The sequence below is a fragment of the Bombina bombina genome, chromosome 9, assembly GCF_027579735.1.
Source record: "Bombina bombina isolate aBomBom1 chromosome 9, aBomBom1.pri, whole genome shotgun sequence".
In the NCBI taxonomy this organism is placed as follows: domain Eukaryota; kingdom Metazoa; phylum Chordata; class Amphibia; order Anura; family Bombinatoridae; genus Bombina; species Bombina bombina.
Window position 1 is genome coordinate 290,644,705 of NC_069507.1, and position 27,129 is coordinate 290,671,833.

General features: G+C 42.3%; 1 protein-coding gene across 1 annotated transcript in view; it reads left to right on the forward strand.

The window, feature by feature from the left end:
* Nucleotides 1-27,129, forward strand: part of NCAPD2 (non-SMC condensin I complex subunit D2) — a 185,691-nt gene that overhangs the window by 60,025 nt on the left and 98,537 nt on the right. Inside the window, exon 8 of the mRNA XM_053692853.1 lies at nucleotides 22,054-22,201. Coding sequence (XP_053548828.1) covers nucleotides 22,054-22,201 — 148 coding nt within the window. The remainder of the gene's footprint in view (nucleotides 1-22,053; nucleotides 22,202-27,129) is intronic.

The window sequence follows — 27,129 nt, forward strand, 5'->3', positions numbered from 1 at the left end:
TCTCTGAAGGGTGTTAACTGTCGATTGATTCAGCAGTATCGATTTCTCTTTAATAAATAACCCTCTTATAAAGGGTTTATGTGCCGCCCACGTTACCAAAGGGTTGCTTGTGGTCCCCACGTTTATTTGCCAATATTCCCTCAACGCTTTGGTAAGTCTGTCACTTATCTCTGGGTTTCTGAGAAGTGTTGGGCTATATGTCCACGACCTCTGTCTCATGAAATTTATGAGGCCCGAGAGCTCTGTTACCAGTGAATGGTCTGACCAGACACACGGTTGTGTATTTGATGATATCAAATTTGGGGCTAATATTTGGCTCACATATATGTAATCTAATGTTGAGTACGATTGATGTGCCGGTGAATAGTATGTGTAGTCGTGTTTGGAGTTACCCACCGCCGTCCAAGAGTCTATTAGATTATGTGCTCCTAATGATTCTCTAATGGATTTGATAATAGCATTATGTCTGTGTTGTTTACTTGTCATCCCCTTATGCCCCCCCTCCCCTGGGAAAGAGGTCATAGATACATTAAAATCTCCTGCTAGGATAATTCTATCCTGTGACCACTGGGTGAGATGATGTGATATCTGGTGAAAAAAGTTATTCTGGGTTTCATTAGGTGCGTATACGTTACACAATGTAATTTTGGTATTTTGGATCGTACCCTGGACGATCACAAACCTGCCATCCTTATCTCTAGTCACTTTTTCCAGTAACAAATCTAATGATTTATGTATCAATATTGTCACTCCCCTTTTTTGTGTCAGTAGTAGAATGAAAATGATGGGACCAATATTTTGGTATTGTCTGGGAAATAAAATGAGTTTCCTGAAGGAAGATAATAGTTGCTTTCAGTTTCAAATAATGTGTCATGGCTATGCGTCTCTTGTTGTCTGTGTTAAGTCCCCTAACATTATGGGAAATCAGTCTTAGGTTATGTGGCAACATTGTTCTTCTCCCACCCTATTGCTGTCCCCCCTTTATCTAATGTATCGGAAATACCTCCAATATACTGGAGCACCTCTGTTACTTCTGTACTCCCAGACACCTGTATCACCTCCTCACCTCTGTTCCTCACCTGCTCAAATATTACATACTCATTAGGAAACACCTGGTATAAAAAAAACCATAATAAATAACAGTAACAAACAAAATTGAGAACATTAACTGTTTCGGTCCTTTTAGGACACCACCACATCTGATATCTAAGTGCAGTCATTGTCTTGTCTTAATTATCGTGGCAAGATATGTTGCTGATATATATAAAGACTAACAGAAACTTTAATAGAACCTATGTAAACCACCCACTTCCCCACAGTGAGTTATCAACATCCCCTCCTTCTTCTTTTCCCCCCATTTTGAACAATATGAACAGTTATTTGGTAGTATTACCAATGCAATACCATAGTTTAGTTATGGCCCAGTGTTCATGGTCTAAGATGATGGTCAACATATCACCTACATTCCTCCAACAAAATGTACGACTTCCCACCTTACCTCCTCAAGTTCTCACCTCCCTTCATGGAGGTAACCCAATTTTACCATGTTCATCTGTCCATTGTTTGGCTTCCAAATGAGCCCTGGATTTTCACAAAAAGTCCATCTTTCCGTACTGAGGTATACCCAATACAAGATGTGTAGTCTTTCTTCTCATCCTCTGTTTATAAAGCCCAGCCTCTTCAGGTCTTTCGCTTCTTTTCTGGAATCTTGGTCCATTGCCTCTGACTTATTTTATTTTCCTTACTTAAGAGATCTGAGGGTTCTTCATGTTGTGGGAGAGCAGGAGGCTCCATCTTCAGCCTCCGGCATGCTTCTGGAATCTCCCGGGGTTCTTTAATAAAGAATGACTTATTTTCCCATGTTATGTGGAGGGCAAAAGGAAACCCCCACCTGTATGGGACTTGGTTTTTCCTCAGTAAGGAAGTTAGGGGTCGGAGAGAGCCTCGTCTTTGCAGTGTTCTCAGGCACAGGTCCTGAAAGAACTGGATGATATTACCCTGATATTTGAATGTTGGGTCTCGCCTTGCTGCCGCAAGAATTTCCTCCTTTTCTTGAAAGCGAAGCATCTTTATGATAACATCTCTGGGAGGTTCCTCCCCCTTAGGTTTAGGCCTGAGTGCCCGATGCGACTTTTCCATCTGAAATTTCTCCTCCCCAGCAGAGCCTGTGATGGAATGGAATAGATTAAGCAAGTATGTGTTCAGCTCCTTGGGGCCAATTGACTCTGGAACTCCTTTTAGTCGCAAATTAGATCTGCGACTCAGATTTTCCAAATCTTCCAGCTTGTCATGTCATCAATTTCTGCTTGCTGGGAGGTGACCTTTTCCGTTACTTCATTCAAGCCATCCACCACTGCATCTCCACTTTCCTCCAGGGTGTTTACCCGTGATCCTAAATCTATTACTTCCTGCTTCAGATCTGCTATGCTATTAGTCACAGAATTTTGTAAGCTTTCCATCTTCTCTAAGAGTTTCTCAAAGTTTGCATTTATGTCCCGTTTGGAGACCAGGTGTTCCAAATCAGCCTTAGTGATGGGCCTTGTATCCACTGATCTCTCAGTGGGATGTTCATCTATGTCCCTTTCTTCATCAGATTCCTGTGTTAGTACCTCAGAGGGTTTATCCCCCTTTGCAGGCTTAAAAAAGAGACTAGGGGCCGTTTGCTTACTTAGAGGGTTCACCTTTGTATTCTTTCTGGCGGCCATTTTGGTGCACCACTGGCGAAAAGAAAAAAAAGTAGGATTAAGGCCTATGAGTACTATCACCAATATTGCAAAACAAACTTCTTTCTATGTTCTCCCACAGGCCAGTAAAAACAAGTAGTGTGTTTATCACCCTTTAAACATATGGTAAAGTTCTGTGAGACTAGGGAGAAAGTTGCTCCATATAGAGGGAAGCCGCGGCTTGCTGACAGTTAAATTTCCATCCCAGGTTAAAATATATAGTGATCTGTCACTATGAGTGGAAGCATTCTTGCGGTTGATCTGTTTTATGCCTTACAGTAAGTTCCATAATACCATGTATACAGTAATATCAGCAGGCTGTGCACCTCTGATTAACTCTCAGAAAAGGGGCATCATGCTGTTTTCTTTGCCCCCATCCGACTTAGATAAGTCCATGTAGCGTTTCCCCTTCACTGCATGTAAATAACTGTGTTCTGCACATTCTGTAAAGATGTTCTAAGCTTCTCTCCCCATCTCCTGCATTCCGGTACTATCTGTCATGTATGGATCTTCTGGATCACAATTTTGCAAATGTCCCTTTATATTTCTCTAGCTGAATGTCTCTTTAAGTGCCATATACCTTCCGGAGCTATGCTGGGCAGCTATTACACTGATCCCACTATGTAGGTCTGATTTAACTAGGCCATTATGCTGCCGATGCTTAGGAGCTGCAAAAATTGTATATGCTATTTTTCCCCCTTTCCCTTAGTCAGTTACCGGATATTTCTAGCTGGCTCCCACTTGTTAAGTCCTTTTATTAATCCTTTTATATTCTTACCGGTTTCTTCAGCTCTGTGTTGCGATCTCTGCAACCGTTTCTCACAAAAGTGTCTCCACGTGGGCAGTTAAGATGGCGACCGGCTGTATCTGCACAGACTGCATCCACATAGGTCTCCTCCAGATGTCACTCAGTATTACCGGAGTGAGTGTTCTTATATTGACATATTAGTGTCCTGATGATCTAGATTGCATACGGTCACATCTGATTGTTCTGGTATGCCTCCAACACTATTTTCTTGCCTTTAGTCTCTTTCTCCTGCACGGAGCTCTCTTAAGCAGCCATTCTCTTGCTGCTCCAGACTCCGCCCCAACTTTTTTTATTTTAAATGGTACCGGTGAGTGCTATTTTCTCCCAGGCAGCAGATGGATGAAGATTTCTGCCTGGAGACTGATGATCTTAGCAGTTGTCAATAAGATCCACAGAATGGCTGAGGAGTACTTAAACTTCAGTGTGAGGAACGTTTTTCATGCTACAAGCATTGAGGTATGTTCAGTCATTTTTTTTTTTTTTTCTGGAGAGACTGTTATTTCAGAACTGGCTGACAGTATTCCCATAAGGGAAGGGGTAAGCAGTAATCCTACATGTGATAGAAGGGTATTACTGGGACCTGTATGTTATGGGCTGAAAAAATGGTTGACACTGATAACAATGTGTTTGGGCAAAACTATTTTATGTTTGGAAGGCAATTAAAGTTTTTTGTGTAAAGCAAACATTTTTTTATTTCGGATGGCACTGGAGGGTTCACATGGCTTTCTTTAATAGTTGGGTATATGGAAACCCACATGGCTAGGTTCTAGACCGCTTTATAGCGGTTTTTACAAGGCGGTGAGACATCAATGTAGATGGGCGGGGCCTAATTTCGCGCCTCAGATGCGCAGTTGAATTCCCCATGCACACTCCAGCTCCGGTGGGCCTAAAGGGAAAGATTTGGCCAAATCGAAGTGTTAGAGTGATTTTACAGACCCCTGAGGGCAGGTAGGCGCCACAGCAGAGGGGTTGTTTGGTTAATTTCATAACGTTTTTGAGTAACATTTTTTTTTTTTTTTTTTTTCAATTAAGGGTTAAGCATACCTTGTGGTGCAATCTTAGCTGACAAGATAAGACACATATATACTAAAATTGGGATAATTATAACATTTTAGAGCAGTTTTGGAAAAATTGTACTTTTTTTTTTTTTTTTTTTTTTTTTTTTTTATATATAAATAACAACAAAGTGTTCAAGACTTTTTGTGGTCATTACTAGCCTGTTTCAACATGTCTGACATTGAGGAAAGCCAATGTTCTATGTGTTTAGAAGCCATTGTGGAACCCCCACTTAAAATGTGTCCATGTACTGAAAGGGCCTTACATTGCAAATAACATATTTTATCAGCTAAAATATGTTGCAGGATGATTCTCAGTCAGAAGAGAATCAGGTTATGCCATCTTATTCTCCCCAAGTGTCACAACCTTTAACGTCCTCCCAAGTGACGCCTAGTACTTCTAGTGCGTCTAATTCTTTCACCCTGCAAGATATGGCTGCAGTTATGTCTACTACCCTTACAGAGGTATTATCTAAACTGCCTGGTTTACAGGGTAAGCGCAGTAGGTCCGGTACTAGAGTAAATGCTGAGCCCTCTGATGCTTTATTGGCCATCTCCGATGTACCCTCAGTGTTCTGATTTGGGGGTGGGTGAATTGCTGTCTGAGGGAGAGCTTTCAGATTCAGGAAAGATGTTCCCTCAAACACTCGGATGTGACGGCCTTTAAAGGACCAGTCAACACAGTAGTTTTGCATAATCAACAAATGCAAGATAACAAGACAATGCAATACCACTTAGTCTAAACTTCAAATGAGTAGTAGATTTTTTTTTTCTGACAATTTTAAAAGTTATGTCTTTCCACTCCCCCTGTACCATGTGACAGCCATCAGCCAATCACAAATGCATACACTTACCATGTGACAGCCATCAGCCATTCACAAATGCATACACACTTATTCTTGCACATGCTCAGTAGGAGCTGGTGACTCAAAAAGTTTAAATAAAAAAAGACTGTGCACATTTAGTTAATGGAAATAAATTGGAAAGTTGTTTAAAATGGCATGCTCTATCTGAATAATGAAAGTTTCATTTTGATTGAGTGTCCCTTTAAGTTTAAGCTTGAACACCTCCGCTTGTTACTCAGGGAGGTTTTAGCGACTCTGGATGATTGTGAACCTATCGTTATCCCACCAGAAAAATTGTGTAAAATGGCTAAATATCTAGAGGTCCCTACTTACACTAATGTTTTTCCAGTCCCTAGAAAAATTTCGGACATTGTTACTAAGGAATGGTATAGACCAGGCATTCCGTTCTCTCCCCCTCCTACTTTTAAGAAAATGTTTCCCATATCTGACACCATTCGGGATTCGTGGCAGACGGTCCCTAAGGTGGAGGGAGCTATTTCTACCATGGCTAAGGGTACAACTATACCTATTGAGGGCAGTTGTGCTTTCAAAGATCCTATGGATAAAAAATTAGATGGTCTTCTAAAGAAATTGTTTATTCATCAGGGTTTTCTTTTTCAACCTATAGCGTGCATTGTTCCAGTAACTACTGCAGCAGCTTTTTGGTTTGAGGCTCTAGAGGAGTCTCTTAAAGTTGAGACCCCATTAGATGATATTTTGGATAGAATTAAGGCTCTCAAGCTAGCTAATTCTTTTATTACAGATGCCGCTTTTCAAATGGCTAAATTAGCGGCAAAGAATGCAGGCTTTGCCATTTTAGAGCGTTATGGCTTAAGTCTTGGTCTGCTGATGTGTCATCTAAATCCAAGCTTTTAGCTATTCCTTTTAAGGGTAAGACCCTATTCGGGCCTGAACTAAAGGAGATCATTTCCGACATTACTGGAGGTAAAGGTCAAGATGGTTAAAATGAGGGCCAAACAAAATAATTTTCGTTCCTTTCGAAACTTCAAAGGTGGACCCTCTACTTCCTCCTCCGCCACTAAACAGGAGGGGAATTTTGCACAATCCAAGTCAGTCTGGAGACCTAACCAGACCTGGAATAAAGGTAAACAGGCCAAGAAGCCCGCTGCTGCTACCAAGACAGCATGAAGGGGCAGCCCCCGATCCGGGACCAGATCTAGTAGGGGGCCGACTTTCTCTCTTCGCTCAGGCTTGGGCAAGAGACGTTCAGGATCCCTGGGCATTAGAAATCGTGACCCAGGGGGGTATCGACTAGAATTCAAGGATTCTCTCCCAAGAGGGAGATTTCATCTTTCACATTTGTCTGTAGACCAGACAGAGGCGTTCTTACGCTGTGTAGAAGACCTATATACCATGGGTGTAATCTGCCCAGTTCCAAAACCTAGAACAGGGGTTTTACTCAAATCTGTTTGTGGTTCCCAAAAAAGAGGGAACCTTCAGACCGATTTTTAGATCTCAAATGTCTAAACAAATTTCTCAGAGTCCCATCGTTCAAGATGGAGACCATACAAACCATTTTACCAATGATCCAGTAGGGTCAATATATGACCACCGTGGATTTGAAGGATGCGTATCTTCACATTCCTATCCACAAAGATCACCAGTTCCTCAGGTTCGCCTTCCTGGACAAACATTACCAGTTTGTGGCCCTCCCTTTTGGGTTGGCCACAGCTCCCAGCATCTTCACAAAGGTGCTAGGGTCCCTTCTGGCGGTTCTAAGGCCACGGGGCATAGCAGTGGTGCCCTATCTGGACGATATTTTGATTCGGGCGTCAACTTACCAGCTAGCCAAATCTCACACGGACATAGTGTTGGCTTTTCTAAGAACTCACGGGTGGAAGGTGAACATACAAAAGAGTTCACTAGTTCCACTGACAAGAGTTCCATTCCTGGGAACTCTGATAGACTCGGTAGACATGAAAATATTTCTGACGGAGGTCAGAAAGTCAAAGATCCTAACTACTTGCCGAGCTCTTCATTCCATTCCTCTGCCATCAGTGGCGCAGTTTATGGAGGTCATTGGGTTAATGGTAGCGGCAATGGACATAGTTCCGTTTGCTCGCTTGCATCTCAGACCACTGCAGCTGTGCATGCTCACAGTGGAATGGGGATTATGCAGATTTATCTCCTCTGATAAATCTAGAGACCAGAGAATCTTCTTTGGTGGTTGTCACAGGATCATCTGTCCCAGGGAATGTGCTTCCGCAGGCCAGCATGGTTCATAGTGACGATGGACGCCAGCCTCTTGGGCTAGGATGCAGTCTGGAATTCCCTGAAGCCTCAGGGTGTTTGGACTCAGGAGTCCCTACTACCAATAAATAATCTGGAACTGAGGGCAATATTCAACGCGCTTAAAGTGTGGCCTCAGTTGGCCTTGGCCAAATAAGATTCCAGTCGGACAATATCACGACTGTAGCATATATCAATCATCAAGGAGGAACAAAGAGTTCTCTAGCGATGATAGAGGTTTCCAAGATAATTCGATGGGCAGAGACGCACTCTTGCCATCTTTCAGCAATCTACATCCCAGGAGTGGAAAACTGGGATGCAGATTTTCTAAGGCGTCAGACTTTTCATTCGGGGGAGTGGGAGCTCCATCCGGAGGTGTTTGCATCATTGATTCATCAATGGGGCACACCGGAATTGGATCTGATGGCATCTCGTCAGAATGCCAAACTTCCTTGTTACGGATCTAGATCAAGGGATCCCCAAGCAGTACTGATAGATGCTCTAGCACTACCTTGGTCGTTCAACCTGGCTTATGTGTTTCCTCCCTTTCCTCTCTTGTCTGGTCTGATCGCCAGAATCAAACAGGAGAGGGCTTTGTAATCTTGATAGCGCTTGCGTGGCCACGCAGGACCTGGTATGCAGATCTAGTGGAAATGTCATCTCTGCCACCATGGAAACTGCCACTGAGACAGGGCCTTCTCATTCAAGGTCCGTTTCAACATCCAAATCCAATCTCAAGGCAGTCAGCTGCAGAGAAATTAAACGCTTGATTTTATCTAAGCGGGGATTCTCTGATTCGGTCATTGATACCTTGATTCAGGCTCGAAAGCCTGTCACTAGGAAAATTTACCATAAGATATGGCGTAAATATCTTTATTGGTGCGAATCCAAGGGCTACTCATGGAATAGGGTTAGGATTCCTAGGATTTTGTGCTTTCTCCAAGAATAATTGGAGAAGGGATTATCGGCTAGTTCCTTAAAGGGACAAATTTCTGCTTTGTCAATTTTACTACACAAGCGTCTGGCGGATGTCCCAGACGTTCAGTCTTTTTGTCAGGCTTTAGTCGGAATCAAGCCTGTGTTTAAACCTGTTGCTCCGTCATGGAGTTTGAATTTAGTTCTAAATGTTCTTCAAGGGGTTCCGTTTGAACCCAAACATTCCATAGATATTAAGCTGTTATCTTGGAAAGTTTTGTTTTTAGTTGCTATCTCTTCTGCTCGAAGAGTTCCTGAGCTTTCTGCATTACAATGCGACTCACCTTATCTTATATTCCATTCTGATGAGATGGTTTTGCGTACTAAACCTGGATTCCTTCCTAAGGTTGTTTCAAATAAGAATATGAATCGGGGAATAATTGTTCCTTCTCTGTGTCCTAATCCTTCTAAGGAGGAGCGTCTGTTACATAATCTGGACGTGGTTCGTGCCTTGAAGTTTTACTTACAAGCAACCAAGGATTTCCATCAAACATCTTTATTTGTTCATTCTGGAAAGCGTAGGGGTCAAAAAGCTACGGCTACGTCTTTCTTTGTGGCTGAAAAGCATCATCCGTTTGGCATACGAGACTGCTGGATAGCAGCCTCCTGAAAAGATTACAGCTCATTCTACTAGAGCGGTGGCTTCCACATGGGCTTTTAAAAATGATGCTTCTGTTGAACAGATTTGTAAGGCTGCGACTTGGTCCTCCATACCTTTTCCAAATTTGATACTTTTTGCTTCTTCTGAGGCTGTTTTTGGGAGAAAAGTTCAAGCAGTGGTGCCTTCTGTTTAGGTTTCTGTCTTGTCCCTCCCGTTCATCCGTGTCCTGTAGCTTTGGTATTGTATCCCACAAGTAAGGATGAATCCGTGGACTCGTCGTATCTAGTAGAAGAAAAGGAAATTTATGCTTACCTGAAATTCATTTCTTCTATGATACGAGTCCACGGCCCGCCCTGTCAATTTAAGACAGATTATATTTTTTGTTCAAAACTTCAGTCACCTCTGCACCTTTTAACTTTTCTTTTCTCTTCCTATACCTTCGGTCGAATGACTGGGGGTGCAGAGAAGGGAGGAGATATATATATATATATATATATATATATATATATATATATATATATATATATATATATATATATATATATATATATATATATATATATATATATATATATATATATATATATATATATATATATATATATATATATATATATATATATATATATATATATATATATATATATATATATATATATATATATACACAGCTCTGCTGTGGTGCTCTTTGCCGCTTCCTTTTAGCCTTTTTAAAGACACGATGAGTCCACGGATTTCATCCTTGTGGGATTAGGCCTCCTGGTCAGCAGGAGGAGGCAAAGAGAACCACATCAGAGCTGTTATATAGCTCCTCCCTTCCCTCCCACTGCAGTCATTTTCTTTGCCTGTGTTAGTGATAGGAAGAGGTAAAGTGAGGTGTTAGTTTAGATTCTTCAATCAAGAGTTTATTTTTAAAATGGTACCAGTGAGTGCTATTTCTCTTACTTGGTGTATTCAGTCCACGGATTCATCCTTACTTGTGGGATATTCTCAATCCCTACAGGAAGTGGCAAAGAGAGCACACAGCAAAGCTGTCCATATAGCTCCCCTCAGGCTCCGCCCCCCCAGTCATTCTCTTTGCCGCTCTAACAAGTAGCATCTCCACGGGAGGGTAAAGAGTTTGTGGTGTTAGATTTGTAGTTTTTATTTCTTCAATCAAGAGTTTATTTTTTAAATAGTGCCGGTTTGTACTATTTACTCTGAGGCAGAAAGTGATGAAGATTTCTGCTGAGAGGAAAAAGATTTTAGCATGCTGTAACTAAAATCCATTGCTGTTCCCACACAGGACTGTTGAGTACCGGAGAACTTCAGTTGGGGGGAACAGTTTGCAGGCTTAACTGCTTAAGGTATGCTCAGTCATTTATTTCTAACAAGACCTTGTAATGCTAGAAGACTGACAGAGATCCCCATGAGGGAAGGTAAGCCATTTTCTGAAACGCAGTATAGAAGGATGGCTTCAGTTAAGGGCTTAAATACTGGTAGACACTGTGATGGGCTAAATCGATTATTTTATTGATATTATATTTATTTAAATGTTTGAAACGTTGTAAACACTTTTTGGGGTTTTTATTTCGCCTGGCATATTATCAGACGCCTAGTCTGACTTAGGAAGGCCCCATAACTCTGGACTGAAGGGGGCCTCATTTTCGCGCCTCAGTTGCGCAGTTGATTTTCTAGATAGCTCATGCAGCTTCATGTGTAGAGTCCTGAGAGTGCAGGAGGACATCAAGGAGGCTTATATTTCGGCTACAAATAACCCTAAGGGAAGGTAGGGCCGCAGCAAAGACTGTGGCACCGTGCTGTAGTGTGTTAAACCGGTTGTTTACTACAATTTGCTCCGGTTTGGTCAATAAGGGGTTAATCGATTTTAAAAATTTGTGTGCAGTCATTTCAAAGCATTGGGATCATGTGGTGAAATTTTCATAAAGATCGTATGTTTTTTGGTGATTTGGAAAAAAAGTGTGTGCTCTTTATTATTTAAAGACACAGTAACGTTTTTTCAAAAAGTGATATTTTTTTTTTATGTATTGTAGTGCTGTATAAGTCTGTTAAACATGTCAGACTTCAGATAGACCTTGTTCTTTATGTTTAAAAGCCATGGCGGTACCCCCATTGCATTTATGTGTAAAGTGTGCTAAAACATCTAAGCATTTTAAAGACCATCCAGTGACACTTAAAAATGTAGCCCAAGATGATTCTTTAACAGAGGGTAATGAGGATAGTCCTTCTTCCTCTCCCCATGTGTCGACACGTTACGCCCGCGCAAGCGATGCCTAGTACCTCTAGCGCATTGGCCCCTATTACTTTACTACAATTAGCAGCAGTGATGGATAATTCCCTTGCAGCATTTTTATCCAAACTGCCAGTTTTTCCAAGAAAGCGCGATAGCTCAGTTTTAAATACAGAGGATGAGCAATCAGACGCTGTGGATAATTTATCTGTAGTACCCTCACAAAACTCAGAAGTAGCAGTGAGGGAAGGTCTGTATGAGGGAGACATTTCTGATACAGGAAAAGTTTCTAAGCGGGCAGATTCAGATTCCTTAGCGTTTAAATTTAAGCTGGAACACCTCCGCGTACTGCTTAAGGAGGTTTTAGCTACGCTGGATGATTGTGACCCCATGGTGGTCCCAGAAAAATTTGTGTAAGATGGACAGGTTTTTAGAGGTCCCCGTATACACTGAGGCATTTCCGACCCCAAAGAGGGTGGTGGATATTGTGACTAGGGAGTGGGAGAGACCAGGTGTACCCTTTGTTCCCCCCCCTATCTTTAAGAAAATGTTCCCCATAAATGACCCCAGGCGGGACGAGTGGCAGGCGGTCCCTAAGGTAGAGGGGGCTGTTTCAACACTTGCTAAGCGTACAACTATACCAATAGAGGACAGTTGTGCTTTCAAAGATCCTATGGATAAAAAATTGGAAGGATTGCTGAAGAAAATTTTTGTTCAGCAAGGTTTTCTACTTCAACCAATTGCCTGCATAATTCCTGTAACTACTGCAGCGGCTTTTTGGTTCGAGGCCCTGGAGGAGTCGCTCCAGAGGTAGACTTCATACGATGAGGTCATGGATAGAATTCATGCTCTAAAGCTGGCTAATTCTTTTATCACTGATGCCGCTTTCCAGTTAGCTAAACTAGCGGCGAAAAACTCCGGTTTTGCCATCATGGCGCGAAGAGCGCTTTGGCTCAAATCATGGTCTGCGGATGTGTCGTCCAAAACAAAACTGTTAAATATTCCCTTCAAGGGGAAGACTCTTTTCGGCCCAGAGCTGAAAGAAATTATTTCAGATATCACTGGGGGCAAGGGTCATGCCCTTCCACAAGATAGGCCGTTTAAGGCCAAAAACTAGGCTAATTTTCGCTCCTTTCGCAACTTCAGGAGCGGACCTGCTGCAACCTCTGCTGTCGCAAAGCAAGATAACGCTTCCCAGCCCAAAGCAACCTGGAAACCCCTGCAGGGCTGGAATAAGGGGAAACAGGCCAAGAAGCCTGCTCCTGCTACCAAGACAGCATGAAGGGGTAGCCCCCGATCCGGGACCAGATCTAGTAGGGGGCAGACTTTCTCTTTTTGCTCAGGCTTGGGCAAGAGACGTTCCGGATCCCTGGGCATTAGAAATAGTTGCTCAGGGGTACCTTCTAGAGTTCAAGGATTCTCCCCCAAGGGGAAGGTTCCACAGTTCTCGTTTATCTTCAGACCAAACAAAGAAACAGGCGTTCTTACGCTGTGTAGAAGATCTCCTAAAAATGGGAGTAATACACCCAGTTCCAATTGCAGAACAAGGACTGGGCTTTTACTCAAACCTGTTCGTAGTTCCCAAAAAGGAGGGAACTTTCAGGCCAATCCTGGATCTAAAGATTCTAAACAAATTCCTCAGAGTTCCGTCTTTCAAGATGGAAACCATTCGGACAATCTTGCCGGTGATCCAGGAAGGTCAATATATGACTACCGTGGATCTAAAGGATGCGTACCTACATATTCCTATCCACAAAGATCACCATCAGTTCCTAAGGTTCGCCTTTCTGGACAAACATTACCAGTTCGTGGCCCTTCCTTTCGGGTTGGCCACCGCTCCCAGAATTTTCACAAAGGTGCTAGGGTCCCTTCTGGCGGTACTAAGACCGCGGGGCACTGCAGTAGCACCTTACCTAGACGACGTATTAATACAGACGTCGTCTTTCCACAGAGCCAAGGCTCTGGCCTTTCTAAGGTCTCACGGGTGGAAGGTGAACGTAGAAAAAAGTTCTCTGTCACCGCTTACAAGGGTTCCCTTCCTGGGAACACTAATAGACTCGGTAGAAATGAAAATTTTTCTGACGGAGGTCAGGAAGTCCAAACTGTTGAACACCTGCCGAGCTCTTCATTCCATTCCTCAGCCTTCTGTGGCTCAGTGCATGGAGGTAATTGGTTTAATGGTGGCGGCAATGGACGTAGTCCCTTTTGCCCGAATTCATCTCAGACCACTGCAACTGTGCATGCTCAAGCAGTGGAATGGGGATTATGCAGATTTATCTCCTCGAATACAAATGGACCAGAAAACCAGAGACTCTCTTCTCTGGTGGTTGTCTCAAGTTCACATGTCTCAGGGAATGAGTTTCCACAGACCGGAGTGGATCATTGTCACGACCGACGCCAGTCTGTTAGGCTGGGGTGCGGTCTGGAACTCCCTGAAGGCTCAGGGTATATGGTCTCGGGAAGAATCTCTTCTCCCAATAAACATTTTGGAGCTGAGAGCGATATTCAACACGCTCCAAGCATGGCCTCAACTAGCGGAGGCCAAATTCATCAGATTTCAGTCGGACAACATCACGACTGTAGCGTACATCAATCAGGGAGGAACAAAGAGTTCCCTAGCGATGAAGGAAGTATCCAAGATCATCAAATGGGCGGAGGATCACTCCTGCCATCTATCTGCAATTCACATCCCAGGGGTAGACAACTGGGAGGCGGATTTTCTAAGTCGTCAGACTTTTCATCCGGGGGAGTGGGAACTCCACCCGGAGGTTTTTGTTCAGCTGACCCAGCTATGGGGTATTCCAGAATTGGATCTGATGGCGTCCCGTCAGAACACCAAACTTCCCCTTTACGGATCCAGATCCAGGGATCCCAAGGCGGCATTGATAGATGCTTTAATAGCGCCTTGGTCATTCAGTCTAGCTTATGTCTTTCCACCGTTTCCTCTTCTCCCTCGGCTAATAGCCAGAATCAAACAGGAGAAGGCTTCGGTAATCCTGATAGCGCCTGCATGGCCACTCAGGACTTGGTATGCAGACCTAGTGGGCATGTCATTGGTCCCACCATGGAAACTGCCATCGAGGCAGGATCTTCTAATTCAAGGTCCTTTCAAGCATCCAAATCTAGTTTCTCTGCAACTGACTGCTTGGAGATTGAATGCTTAATCCTAGCTAAGCGTGGTTTCTCTGAATCGGTTATAGACACTCTGATACAGGCCAGAAAGCCTGTCACAAGGAAAATTTACCATAAGATATGGCGGAAATATCTTAGTTGGTGTGAATCCAAGGGTTACTCGTGGAGTAAGGTTAGGATTCCAAGAATACTGGCTTTTCTCCAAGAAGGATTGGAGAAATGTCTGTCAGCTAGTTCCTTAAAGGGACAGATATCTGCTCTGTCTATTCTGTTACATAAGCGCCTGGCAGCTGTACCAGACGTTCAGGTGTTTACACAGGCCCTTGTTAGAATCAAGCCTGTTTACAAGCCTGTGGCTCCTCCTTGGAGTCTAAATTTAGTTCTTTCAGTTCTTCAAGGGGTTCCGTTTGAACCTTTACATTCCATAGATATTAAGTTATTATCTTGGAAAGTTTTGTTTTTAGTAGCCATTTCTTCTGCTCGAAGAGTTTCTGAATTGTCTGCTTTGCAGTGTAATTAACCCTATCTGGTGTTCCATACAGATAAGGTTGTTTTGTGTACCAAACCTGGTTTTCTTCCAAAGGTGGTTTCTAATAAGAATATTAACCAGGAAATTATTGTTCCTTCTCTGTGTCCTAATCCAGTTTCTAGGAAGGAATGACTTTTACACAATCTTGACGTGGTTCGTGCTTTAAAATTCTATTTAAAAGCAACTAAAGATTTCAGACAAACATCATCCTTGTTTGTTGTCTATTCTGGAAAGAGGAGAGGTCAGAAAGCGACGGCTACCTCTTTCCTTTTGGCTGAAAAAGCATCATCCGATTGGCTTATGAGACTGCTGGACAGCAGCCTCCTGAACGAATTACAGCTCATTCTACCAGAGCTGTGGCTTCCACATGGGCTTTCAAGAATGAAGCTTCTGTTGAACAGATTTGTAAGGCAGCGACTTGGTCTTCACTGCATACATTTGCCAAATTTTACACATTCAATACTTTTGCTTCTTCGGAGGCTATTTTTGGGAGAAATGTTTTGCAAGCAGTGGTGCCTTCCGTTTAGGTGACCTGACTTGTTCCCTCCCTTCATCCGTGTCCTATTGCTTTGGTATTGGTATCCCACAAGTAAGGATGAATCCGTGGACTGAATACACCAAGTAAGAGAAGACAGAATTTATGCTTACCTGATAAATTTCTTTCTCCTACGGTGTATTCAGTCCACGGCCCGCCCTGACATTTTAAGTCGGGTTCAAATTTAATTTAAAATAACTACAGTCACCACTGCACCCTATGGTTCTCCTTTTTCTCCTAACTGTTGGTCGAATGACTGGGGGGGCGGAGCCTGAGGAGAGCTAGATGGACAGCTTTGCTGTGTGCTCTCTTTGCCACTTCCTGTAGGGATTGAGAATATCCCACAAGTAAGGATGAATCCGTGGACTGAATACACCGTAAGAGAAATTTATCATAAATTCTGTTTTTACTATAGGGTGTAGCCGTATTCCTTGTCAGCCTCTAGAGTAGAGCTACAGGTGGCTTTAAAGCAATGGGATCTGGTGGGACACAACTCACTGCGCCTCCCATACTGAATGCTGCCCTTCTGATGATGGTCTTAGCAGGTATTAACTAAGGCCCTATCTGTGTCCGCAGGGCTATTGGAGGGGACAAGACCTCTGGATCCTGTGGGAACATTCATGCTGTCGCACAGCAGCGAGGTAAGTGCAGTCTTTTTTTTCTGGACCATATTATCTCAGAATTGACTATGCACTTATATTGTTATGTGGGAATCATGGGCTCTTTTGAGGAGGGCTCCCCGATTAAACAATGTCAGGTTTCACATGTTCATGCTAACTTAAGCTTTGCTAGCAGTAATGCTGGGACTAAGGGGACATGAACTCTTTATTTTCAGAGGGTTCTGCTGTCAGTTGCTGGGCAAGACGCTGGGGCTTTTTTATGACCAGAGTTTTTATATAGTAATACTTCAGTACAGGGCTGTACAATTTTTTTTTTTTTTGGGCTGTATGATTTGTTTGTGTTGAACACGTTTAGGAGTGTATGACCGGCATTTTACTTAATTTCGGACGGATGGAGCGCAGATGGAAGTTTTGAGCGACGCCCACTATGGGCTTTGCTCTGCTGTTTCTTATCATGGATTCAGAAGATAGCCAAGATGTTACATGTGCCATGTGTCTGAATGCCAATGTGGAACCTCCTGTTTCTTTGTGTCCCATGTATTGAGAGGGCTTTACAATGTAGAGAACACATTTTCTTTGCTAAGTTGCCCAAGACTAATGCTTCTCTGGAGTCAGATGAGATGCAGAGTATGCCGCAGCTTTCTCCCCAAGCGTCACATCCCTTAACTCCCGCTCTAGCGGAGCCAAGTGCCTCTGCTGCGATTACTTTAAATGACATAGCTGTTATGTCATCTACACTTTCAGATGCGTTATCTGCCTTTCCCGTATTTCAAGGCAAACACAGAAGGAAGGAAACCCACGTGGTTAATACAGCTTCTGATGCTTTGATTGTGATCTCAGATGTACCCTCCCAGAGCTCTGAATTGAAGGGTATGGAGGTCCTATCAGAAGGTGAACTTTCTGACTCGGGAAGTGTTTTGCCACTGACAGATTCAGAAGTGGTTTCCTTCAGGTTCAAACTTGAACACCTCCGCCTGTTAAGGGAGATTTTGGTGACTCTGGAGGACTGCGATTTAAATTGTGGTTCCTCCAGAGAAATTGAGTAAGTTGGACAGATATCTAGAAGTCCCTTCTGATGTTTTTTTTTCAGTTCCTAAGAGAACTTCAGAAATTATTGCTAAAGAATGGGAGAGACCAGGTATTCCATTCTCTCCTTCTCCTGTTTTCAAGAAAATGTACTTTTAGGGACTCTTGGCAGACTGTCCCTAAGGTGCAAGGAGCTATTAGTAAACAAACTACAATTCCTACTATTCCTATTGATTATAGATGTGCTTTCAAAGACCCTATGGATAAGAAATTGGAGGGTCTCCTTAAGATCTATGTTCATCAGGGGTTGCTATTGCAACCGGCGGCTTGCATTGTTACGGTTACAAGTGCCGCTGCTTATTGGTTTGATGCTCTGGAAGAATCTCTTAAAACAGACTTCTTTGGAGGAGATACAGGATAGAATTAAAGCACTTTGCAGATTACTAAATTGGCGGCTAAGAGTTCGGGGTTTTCCATCTTGGCACACAGAGCCTTATGGTTAAAATCTTGGTCTGCGGATGTGTTATCAAAGTCCTAAACTTTTGGCTAATCCTTACAAGGGGAAGACCCTGTTTGGACCTGACTTGAAGGAAATTATTTCTGATATCATGGGAGGCGAGAGTCATCTCCTCCCTCAGGATAAGAAATCCAAACAGAGGTCTACAGAGTAATTTTCGTTCCTTTCAAAACTTCAAGGGAATCCCCCCCCCCCCCCCCCCCCCCTTCCTCTTCATCTAAAAAGGAAGGTAACTATTCACAAACCAAGTCTACCTGGAGACCCAAACAGTCTTGGAATAAGGGTAAACAATCCAAGAAGCCGGCTGCTGCTCCCAAGTCAGCTTGAAGGGTTTGCCCCCGATCTGGGACCGGATCTAGTAGGGGGCAGACTGTCTTTCTTCATCCAGGCTTGGATGAGGGATGTTCAGGATCCCTGGGCAATAGATATAGTGTCTCAGGGATACAAACTGGAGTTCAGAAACTCTTCCCCCAGAGGAAGGTTTCATCTCTCACAATTGTCTGTAGACCAGATAAAGAGAGGTGTTCTTATGCCGTGTAAGAGACCTCTCCTCCATGGGAGTCATCTGTCTCATTCCAATACAGGGACAGGGGTTTTATTCAAATCTGTCTGTAGTTCCCAAAAAAGAGGGAATCTTCAGACCTATCTTAGATCTCAAGAGTCTAAACAAGTTTCTCAGAGTTCCATCTTTCAAGATGGAAACTCTTCGTTTCATTGATCCAGGAAGGTCAATTTATGTCAACGGTGGATCTAAAGGATGCATATCTTCATGTTCCTATCCACAGAGATCATCACAAGTTCCTGAGGTTTTCCTTTCTGGACAAACATTATCAGTTTATGGCTCTCCCTTTTAGTCTGGCCACGGCGCCCAGAATTTTCACAAAAGTTCTGGGGTCTTTATTGGCGGTTCTAAGGCCGCGGGGCATCGCGGTGGCGCCTTATCTGGATATACTGATCCAGGCGTCATCATTTCAACTGGCAAGGTCCCATACTGACATTGTGCTTTCCTTCCTAAGGACCCACAGGTGGAAGGTAAACCTAGAAAAGAGTTAGTTCCTCAGACAAGGGTTTCCTCTTTTCTGATGGAGGTCAGAAATTTAAAAATTCTGAATACATGTCGAATCATTCAGTCCAATCCTCGTCCGTCAGTGGCTCTGTGCATGGAGGTAATCTGATGGTGGCGGCAATGGACATCGTTTCGTTTGCTCGTTCATCTCAGGCCTCTGCAATTAAGCATGCTCAGGCGGTGGAATGGAGATTATACAGATTTATCTCCTCAATTAAATCTAGATCAGGAGACAAGGGACTCTCTTCCATGGTGGTTGTCGCTGGGTCATCTATCCCAGGGGACATGCTTCCGCAGACCCTCATGGGTGATGGTGACAACGGATGCCAGCCTGTTAGGGAGTTCCAGACTGCTCCCCATCCTAAGGGCTCAGGGTGTATGGACTCGGGCAGAGTCTCTCCTTCCCATTAATAGCCTAGATTTGAGAACTCCATCCGGAAGTATTTTCCAACCTGATTCTCAGATGGGGCAGGCCGGAGTTGGATCTTATGGCATCTCGTCAGAATGCCAAGCTTCCGAGATACAGGTCCAGGTCCAGAGATCCCCAGGCCGAGCTGATGGATGCATTGGCAGTGCCGTGGTCTTTCAGCCTAGCTTATGTATTCCCTCCGTTTTCTCTCCTTCCGCGTGGCCTCGCAGGATTTGGTATGCCGATCTGGGGGACATGTCATCTCAGCCACCGTGGAAGCTCCCATTAAGGAAAGACCTTCTCATTCAGGGTCCCTTCCATCATCCAAATCTAGTTTCTCTGCAGCTGACTGCTTGGCGATTGAACGCTTAATTTTATCTAAGCGAGGTTTTTCTGATTCGGTCATAGATACCTTAATTCAGGCATGTAAGCCTGTCACTAGGAAAATTTACCATAAGTTATGGCATAAATATCTTTATTGGTGTGAGTCCAAGGGCTACTCATGGAGTAGGGTTAGGATTCCCAGGATTTTGTCTTTTCTCCAAGAAGGATTGGAGAAGGGGTTATCAGCAAGTTCCTTAAATGGACAGATCTCTGCTTTATCTATTTTGTTACATAAGCGTCTGGCAGATGTTCCAGATGTACTTTCTTTTTGTCAGGCTCTGTCTAGAATCAGGCCTGTATTTAGGCCAATTGCTCCTCCTTGGAATTTAAATTTAGTTCTTAGAGTTCTTCAAGGGGTTCAGTTTTTTTGAACCTATGCATTCCATAGATATTAAGTTATCATCTTGGAAAGTTTTATTTCTGGTTGCTATTTCTTCTGCTAGAAGAGTATCTGAGCTTTCGGCATTACAATATGATTCTCATCTTATTTTCCATTTGGATAAGGTGGTGTTACGTACTAAACCTGGTTTTCTTCCTAAAGTTGTTTCAAACAAGAATATTAATCAGGAGATTGCTGTTCCTTCCTTGTGTCCTAATCCTTCAAAGGAACATCTGTTACATAATTTAGACGTAGTCCGTGCTTTGAAGTTCTACTTACAAGCGACTAAGGATTTTCGTCAATCGTCTTCCTTGTTTGTTATTTTTTCAGGCAAACGTAGGAGTCAGAAAGCTACGGCTACCTCTTTCTTTTTGGCTGAAGAGTATAATCCGTTTTGCATACGAGACTGCTGGACTGCAGCCTCCTGAACAAATTACGGCTCATTCCACTAGGGCTGTTGCTTCCTCATGGGCATTTAAAAATGATGCTTCTGTTGAACAGATTTGCAAAGCTGCAACTTGGTCGTCTCTTCACACTTTTATTTTCCAAATTTGATACCTTGGCTGCGGCTGTTTTTGAGAGGAAAGTTCTTCAAGCAGTTGTGCTTTCCGTTTAGGTTCCCTGTCTTGTGCCTCCTGTTTAATCCGTGTACTATAGCTTTGGTATTGTATCCCACAAGGATGAAGTCCGTGGACTCATCGTGTCTTTAAAAAAAAAAAAAAAAAAGAAAATTTATGCTTACCTGATAAATTTTGTTTCTTTTTAGACACGATGAGTCCACGGCCCGCCCTGTTCTGAGACAGGTTATTATTTTGTAAACTTCAGACACCTCTGCACCTTGGCTTTTCCTTTCTCTTCCTAACTTCGGTCGAATGACTGGAGTGGGAGGGAAGGGAGGAGCTATATATACAGCTCTGCTGTGGTGCGCTTTGCCTCCTCCTGCTGACCAGGAGGCGTAATCCCACAAGTAAGGATGAAATCCGTGGTCTCATCGTGTCTAAAAAGAAACAAATTTATCAGGTAAGCATAAATTTCCTTTTTCTTTCTTTCCTTAACTTCGGTCAAATTACTGGAGTGGGAGGGAAGGGAGGAGCTATTGAACAGCTTTGCTGTGCTGCTCTTTGCCACCTCCTGCTGACCAGGAGGTGAATATCCCATTAGTAATTAAAGGGACACTGTAACTAAATTTTTTCTTTTGTGATTCAGATTGAGCATGACATTTTAAGCAACTTTCTAATTTATTCCTATTATCAAATGTTCTTTATTCTCTTGGTATCTTTATTTGAAATGCAAAAATGTAAGTTTAGATGCCGGCCCATTTTTGGTGAACAACCTAGGTTGTCCTTGCTGATTGGTGGATAAATTCATCCACAATCAAAAACTGCTGTCCGGAGTTTGAACCAAGAAAAAAGCTTAGATGCCTTTTTCATATAAAGATAGCAAGAGAAAGAAGAAACATTGATAATAGGAGTAAATTAGAAAGTTGCTTAAAATTGCATGCTCTATCTGAATCACGAAAGAAACTTTTTGGGTTCAGTGTCCCTTTAAGATGATCTGTGGACTCACCGTGTCAAGACATAAATGTATCAGGTAAGCATAAATTTTGTTTTTATGCTCTTGGGGTGTGCCTTTGTACCATGCCTTCCTGTGCCGCTATAGCATGAGGTCCTCTTCTGCATCTTCCTGGCACCCGTGTAGCTTGTGGTCTGGGTAAGACGGTCCCTTTACCCTGCTGGAAGATGCTAACGTGTAGCTTTTGGCCCATTCTATGAAGCTGTAGCTCCCTATGTCCTGCAGTCATTTACTTGCATCTATCAACAAGTGGCACAGACTTAAAAGATTCAACTTATCTGATTTTGTGCAGATTAACTTTTCTTTCTAATAACACGGTGAGTTCACGGATCATTTACCCCATTCCTATCTAACTAGTCACCCACCTGCTTTGTTTTCTTTCTGTTTCTTTACACAGAGAGATTGGACAGAAATGTTCCCAAGACCTTTCGCGGGAATCATCCGGTGTGAAAGCTCTGGCCACGTTTCTCACAGAGCTGTCAGAGCAAATCCCGTCTGTCATGATGCCCAGTATGAGCGTCCTGTTGGATTACTTGGATGGCGAAGTAAGTTGTTAACTGGATAGAGCTCTAGGCTGGTGGCTGTTTACCCCTGGGGAGATCTAGGCTGATGTTTACCCTTGGGGTAAACATTCATGCTCTCTTAATCATGAAAGAGAAAGTACTTGTAATTGGCAAGAGTCCATGAGCTAGTGACATATGGGATATACATTCCTACCAGGAGGGGCAAAGTTTCACAAACCTTAAAATGCTAATAAATACACCCCCACCACACCCACAATTCAGTTTTACAAACTTTGCCTCCTATGGAGGTGGTGAAGTAAGTTTGTGCTAGATTTCTTTGTTGATATGTGCTTCTCAGCATGCTGAAGCCCGGTTCCTCTCAGAGTGCAGTGAATGACAGAGGGATGTGAAGGGAGTATTATCTATTGAATTCAATGGTCATCCTAACGGGGATCTATTTCATAGGTTCTCTGTTATCGGTCGTAGAGATTCATCTCTTACCTCCCTTTTCAGATCGACGATATACTCTTATATACCATTACCTCTACTGATTCTCGTTTCAGTACTGGTTTGGCTATCTACTTTATGTAGACGAGTGTCTTTTGGTAAGTATGTTATCTTTTATTTAAGACACTCTCAGCTATGGTTTGGCACTTTATATGTAAAGTTCTAAATATGTTTTGTACTTATTTGCCATGATTCAGGTTAATCAGTATATTTCCTTCTTACAGACTGTCAGTTTCATTTTGGGAAATGCATATTTAAAAAAAAAAAATAAAAAAAAATAAAAAAAAATATTCTTACCTGAAAATTTTTCAAATTGACTTTCTTTTCTAAATTGCGTGCTGTTAGGCTTGCGGGAGCGCAAAATGCTATAATTTATTGCGGCATTTTTGGCATAAGATTTTTTTTTTGGCGCGAGAATTACGTTTGACGTAATTTCGTAGTTTCCGGCGTCTTAGTTGGCGCCGAGAGTTTACACGTAGTTGCGTCATCTATGACGCTCGTGTTTGTTGCAGACGTTCTTGGCGCCAAAAAATATTTGTCAGTTGTGGGCGTCATTCTTGGCGCCAGATTTTTGACATTATTTAAATCCTTATTTCATTTTGCTTCTGGTTTCCAGAGGCTTATTTTGTTTGCATTTTTTTCCCATTCCTGAAACTGTCATATAAGGAAATTGATAATTTTGCTTTATGTTGTTTTTTTCATTACATATTGCAAGATGTCTCAATCTGACCCTGTCTCAGAATCTACTTCTGGAATTCTGCTGCCTGATGTCGGTTCTACCAAAGCTAAGTGCATTTGTTGTGAACTTGTGGTAACTGTTCCTCCGGCTGTAGTTTGTGTTAGTTGTCATGATAAACTTTCAAATGCAGACAATATTTCCATTAGTTGTAATCCATTACCTGTTGTTCCTTCAACATCTAATGTTCAGGATATTCCTGTTAATGTGAGAGAATTTGTTTCTAATTCTATTCAGAAGGCTCTGTCTGTTATACCACCTTCTAATAAACGTAAAAGTCTTTTAAAACTTCTCATAAATTAGATGAATTTTTAAATGACCGACAGCATTCTGATTTATTTATCTGATGAGGATCTATCTGGTTCAGAAGATTCTGCCTCAGATATTGACACTGACAAATCTTCATGCTTATTTAAAATGGAGTATATTCATTCCTTATTAAAGGAGGTGTTGGATTGCATTAGATATGGAGGAGACTAGTCCTCCTTTGATATTAAAACCAGTAAACGTTTAAATTCGTTTTTTAAACCTCATGTAGTTATTCCAGAGGTTTTTCCAGTTCCTGATGGTATTTCAGATGTAATTTCTAGGGAATGGAATAGTTTGGGGATCTTTTCCCAAAACTCCAATCTATCAGTCGGCAAAGGATACAGCTTCTTAAACCTTGACGGAGTAAATGAAGTACCCAAAGTTGATGGGGCCATCTCTACTCTTGCAAAGCGTACTACTATTCCTACTGCAGATAGTACTTCTTTTAAAGATCCTTTAGATAGAAAGCTTGAATCGTATCTAAGGAAGGCTTATTTATGTTCAAGTCATCTTCTTAGGCCTGCTATTTCTTTGGCTGATGTTGCTGCTGCTTCAATTTTTTGGTTGGAAACTTTAGCACAACAAGTACCAGATCATAATGTGTACTGTATAGCATTGTTAAGCTAATTCAACATGCTAATTTCATTTGTGATGCCATTTTTGATATCATTAGAATTGATGTTAGATATGTCTTTAGCTATTTTAGCTAGAAGAGCTTTATGGCTTAACTCTTGGAATATTGATATGACTTCTAAATCAAAGAAAGATTACAAAGACAAAAGGAAGCATATACCACCTTAACTACTCGGAGGGTGTTACCCTAGCAATTAAACTCACTAACCAATCATAAGTGAATGGATCATTTAAAAGACTCCAAGTTACCTGTCACATGCATCTTAATAAAGCCCAAGGGAGGGCGAAACACGTCGCTTGCATTTGTGACACACTGACTTTGAAAGAAGGACAATTTACTGCAGTCTTTACTGCAACTTTTAACCCGGGTTAATATCATTTCTACATACTCAAGGGTGAGGAAGAATTTGTACCCCACCTCTCTACTGGAAAATCAGTATATCTACAGCAGGCAAGTCTGTTTAAACAACAAGCTGACATACGGACACAGCGATCAGCTGTTTGCCTTTACGCTGTCGGAACATCGGACTGAGAAGAGCAGATGGGGAATCTGTGACGTCAGACGCCGACTCACACGTGCAGAGGTCTGTATACTTCTATCCCCAGGTACGGCGGTGACTACAGTTGCGGTCCAAGCTTTGACCGAAAGACCTAACTTTCCGGTAACACCCTCTGGACTCACGGTATAGTAGCCTTGCATTTTCTGTGGAGCAAGTTAACAGCAAGCAAATCTGAGCTGTCTTTACATGCATTTGTTGAAATGCCTACGCTGATTGTAGACGGCTACCTGCACTGCAGTTATACATTTGAACTTGTCGCTACCAAGTTAATCTATCCTATTTGTTTTTATATATGTCACATACGGCTATCTAATATTGCTGTGCCATACAGTTTTCTATTTGCATAGAGAGATAGCATTTTATAATATGTTTCTATATATCGCTGTATGATACAATGTTTGTATAGTAATTTTAGGATCTAGTCCGCATTTATTTTAGCGAGTGTTAAGAAAAAGATTATTTCATTTTTAATATATCCTGGATTTACAGGGAGATGTCCCTAGTAAAGATTTGTATATTGTGCATATCCACGTTTATTAAATTTGGTTACTATTTTTATATGGTGTGTATACTTTTAGCCCAAGGACGCACTCACTCTATCTTGAAGCTTAGTGCTTCGCTAGTGTTTATTCTAAATCAACGTTGCTATCTTTCTTTCCAAGGTAATTATTTGGTTCTCAGTTGGATTCTATTATTTCAACTGTCACTGGGGGGAAGGGAGCTTTTTTGCCTCAGGATAAAAAAAATCTATGGGTAAATTTAGGGCTGCTAATCGTTTTTGTTCCTTTCGTCAGAATAAGGAACAGAAACCTGACCCTTCCCCTAAAGTAACGGTTTCCAATTGGAAGCCTTCTGCAGTCTGGAATAAATCCAAGCCATTTAAAAAATCAAAATCGGGCCCCCAAGTCCGCATGAAGGTGCGGCCCTCATTCCAGCGCAGCTGGTAGGGGGCAGACTAAGATTTTACAAGGATATTTGGATCAATTCAATCCAAAATCATTGCATTCAGAACATTGTTTCTCAAGGGTACAGAATAGGTTTCAAAGTAAGACCCCCTGTGAGAAGTTTCTTTCTCTCACGCATTCCAGTGAACCCAGTAAAGGCTCAGGCTTTCCTGGAGTTATCTAGGGTAATTGTGCCAGTTCCTTTTCAGGAACAGGGTCTGGGGTTTTATTCAAATCTGTTCATCGTTCCAAAGAATTCTTTCAGACCTGTTCTGGATCTAAGAATTTTGAATCGTTATGTAAGAATACCAACATTCAAAATGGTGACTATAAGGACTATTCTGCCTTTTGTTCAGCAAGGGCATTATATGTCCACAATAGACTTACAGGATGCATATCTTCATATTCCGATTCATCCAGATCACTATCAGTTTCTGAGATTCTCTTTTCTAGACAATCCTTACCAATTTGTTGCTCTTCCTTTTGGCCTAGCAACAGCTCCAAGGATCTTTTAAAAGGTTCTCGGTGCCCTTCTCTCTGTAATCAGAGAGCGGGGTATTGCAGTGTTTCCTTATTTGGACGATATCTTGGTACTTGCTCAGTCTTTACATTCTGCAGAATCTCACACGAATCAACTAGTGTTGTTTCTTCAGACATGGTTGGAGGATCAATTTACCAAAAAGTTCCTTGATTCCTCAGACAAGGGTAACCTTTTTAAGATTCCAAATAGATTCAGTATCCATGAAAAAAGACGTCTGAGATTGGTTTCAGCTTGTCAGAACCTTCAGTTTCAATCATTCCCTTCAGTAGCTATGTGCATGGAGGTTTTAGGTCTCATGACTGCAGCATCGGACGCAATCCCCTTTGCTCGTTTTCATATGAGACCTCTTCAGCTTTGTATGCTGAGACAATGGTGCAGGGATTATACAAAGATATCACAACTAATATCCTTAAATCCCAATATTCGACTATCTCTGACTTGGTGGTTAGATCACAATCGTCTAGTTCAAGGGGCCTCTTTTGTTTGTCCAACCTGGACTGTGATTACAACAGATGCGAGTCTTTCAGGTTGGGGAGCTGTCTGGGTATCTCTGACAGCGCAGGGGGTTTGGAAATCTCAAGAGGCGAGATTACCAATCAATATTTTGGAACTCCGTGCGATTCTCGGAGCTCTTCAGTTTTGGCCTCTTCTGAAGAGAGAACCGTTTATTTGTTTTCAGACAGACAATGTCACAACCATGGCGTATGTGAATCATCAAGGTGGGACTCGCAGTCCTCAAG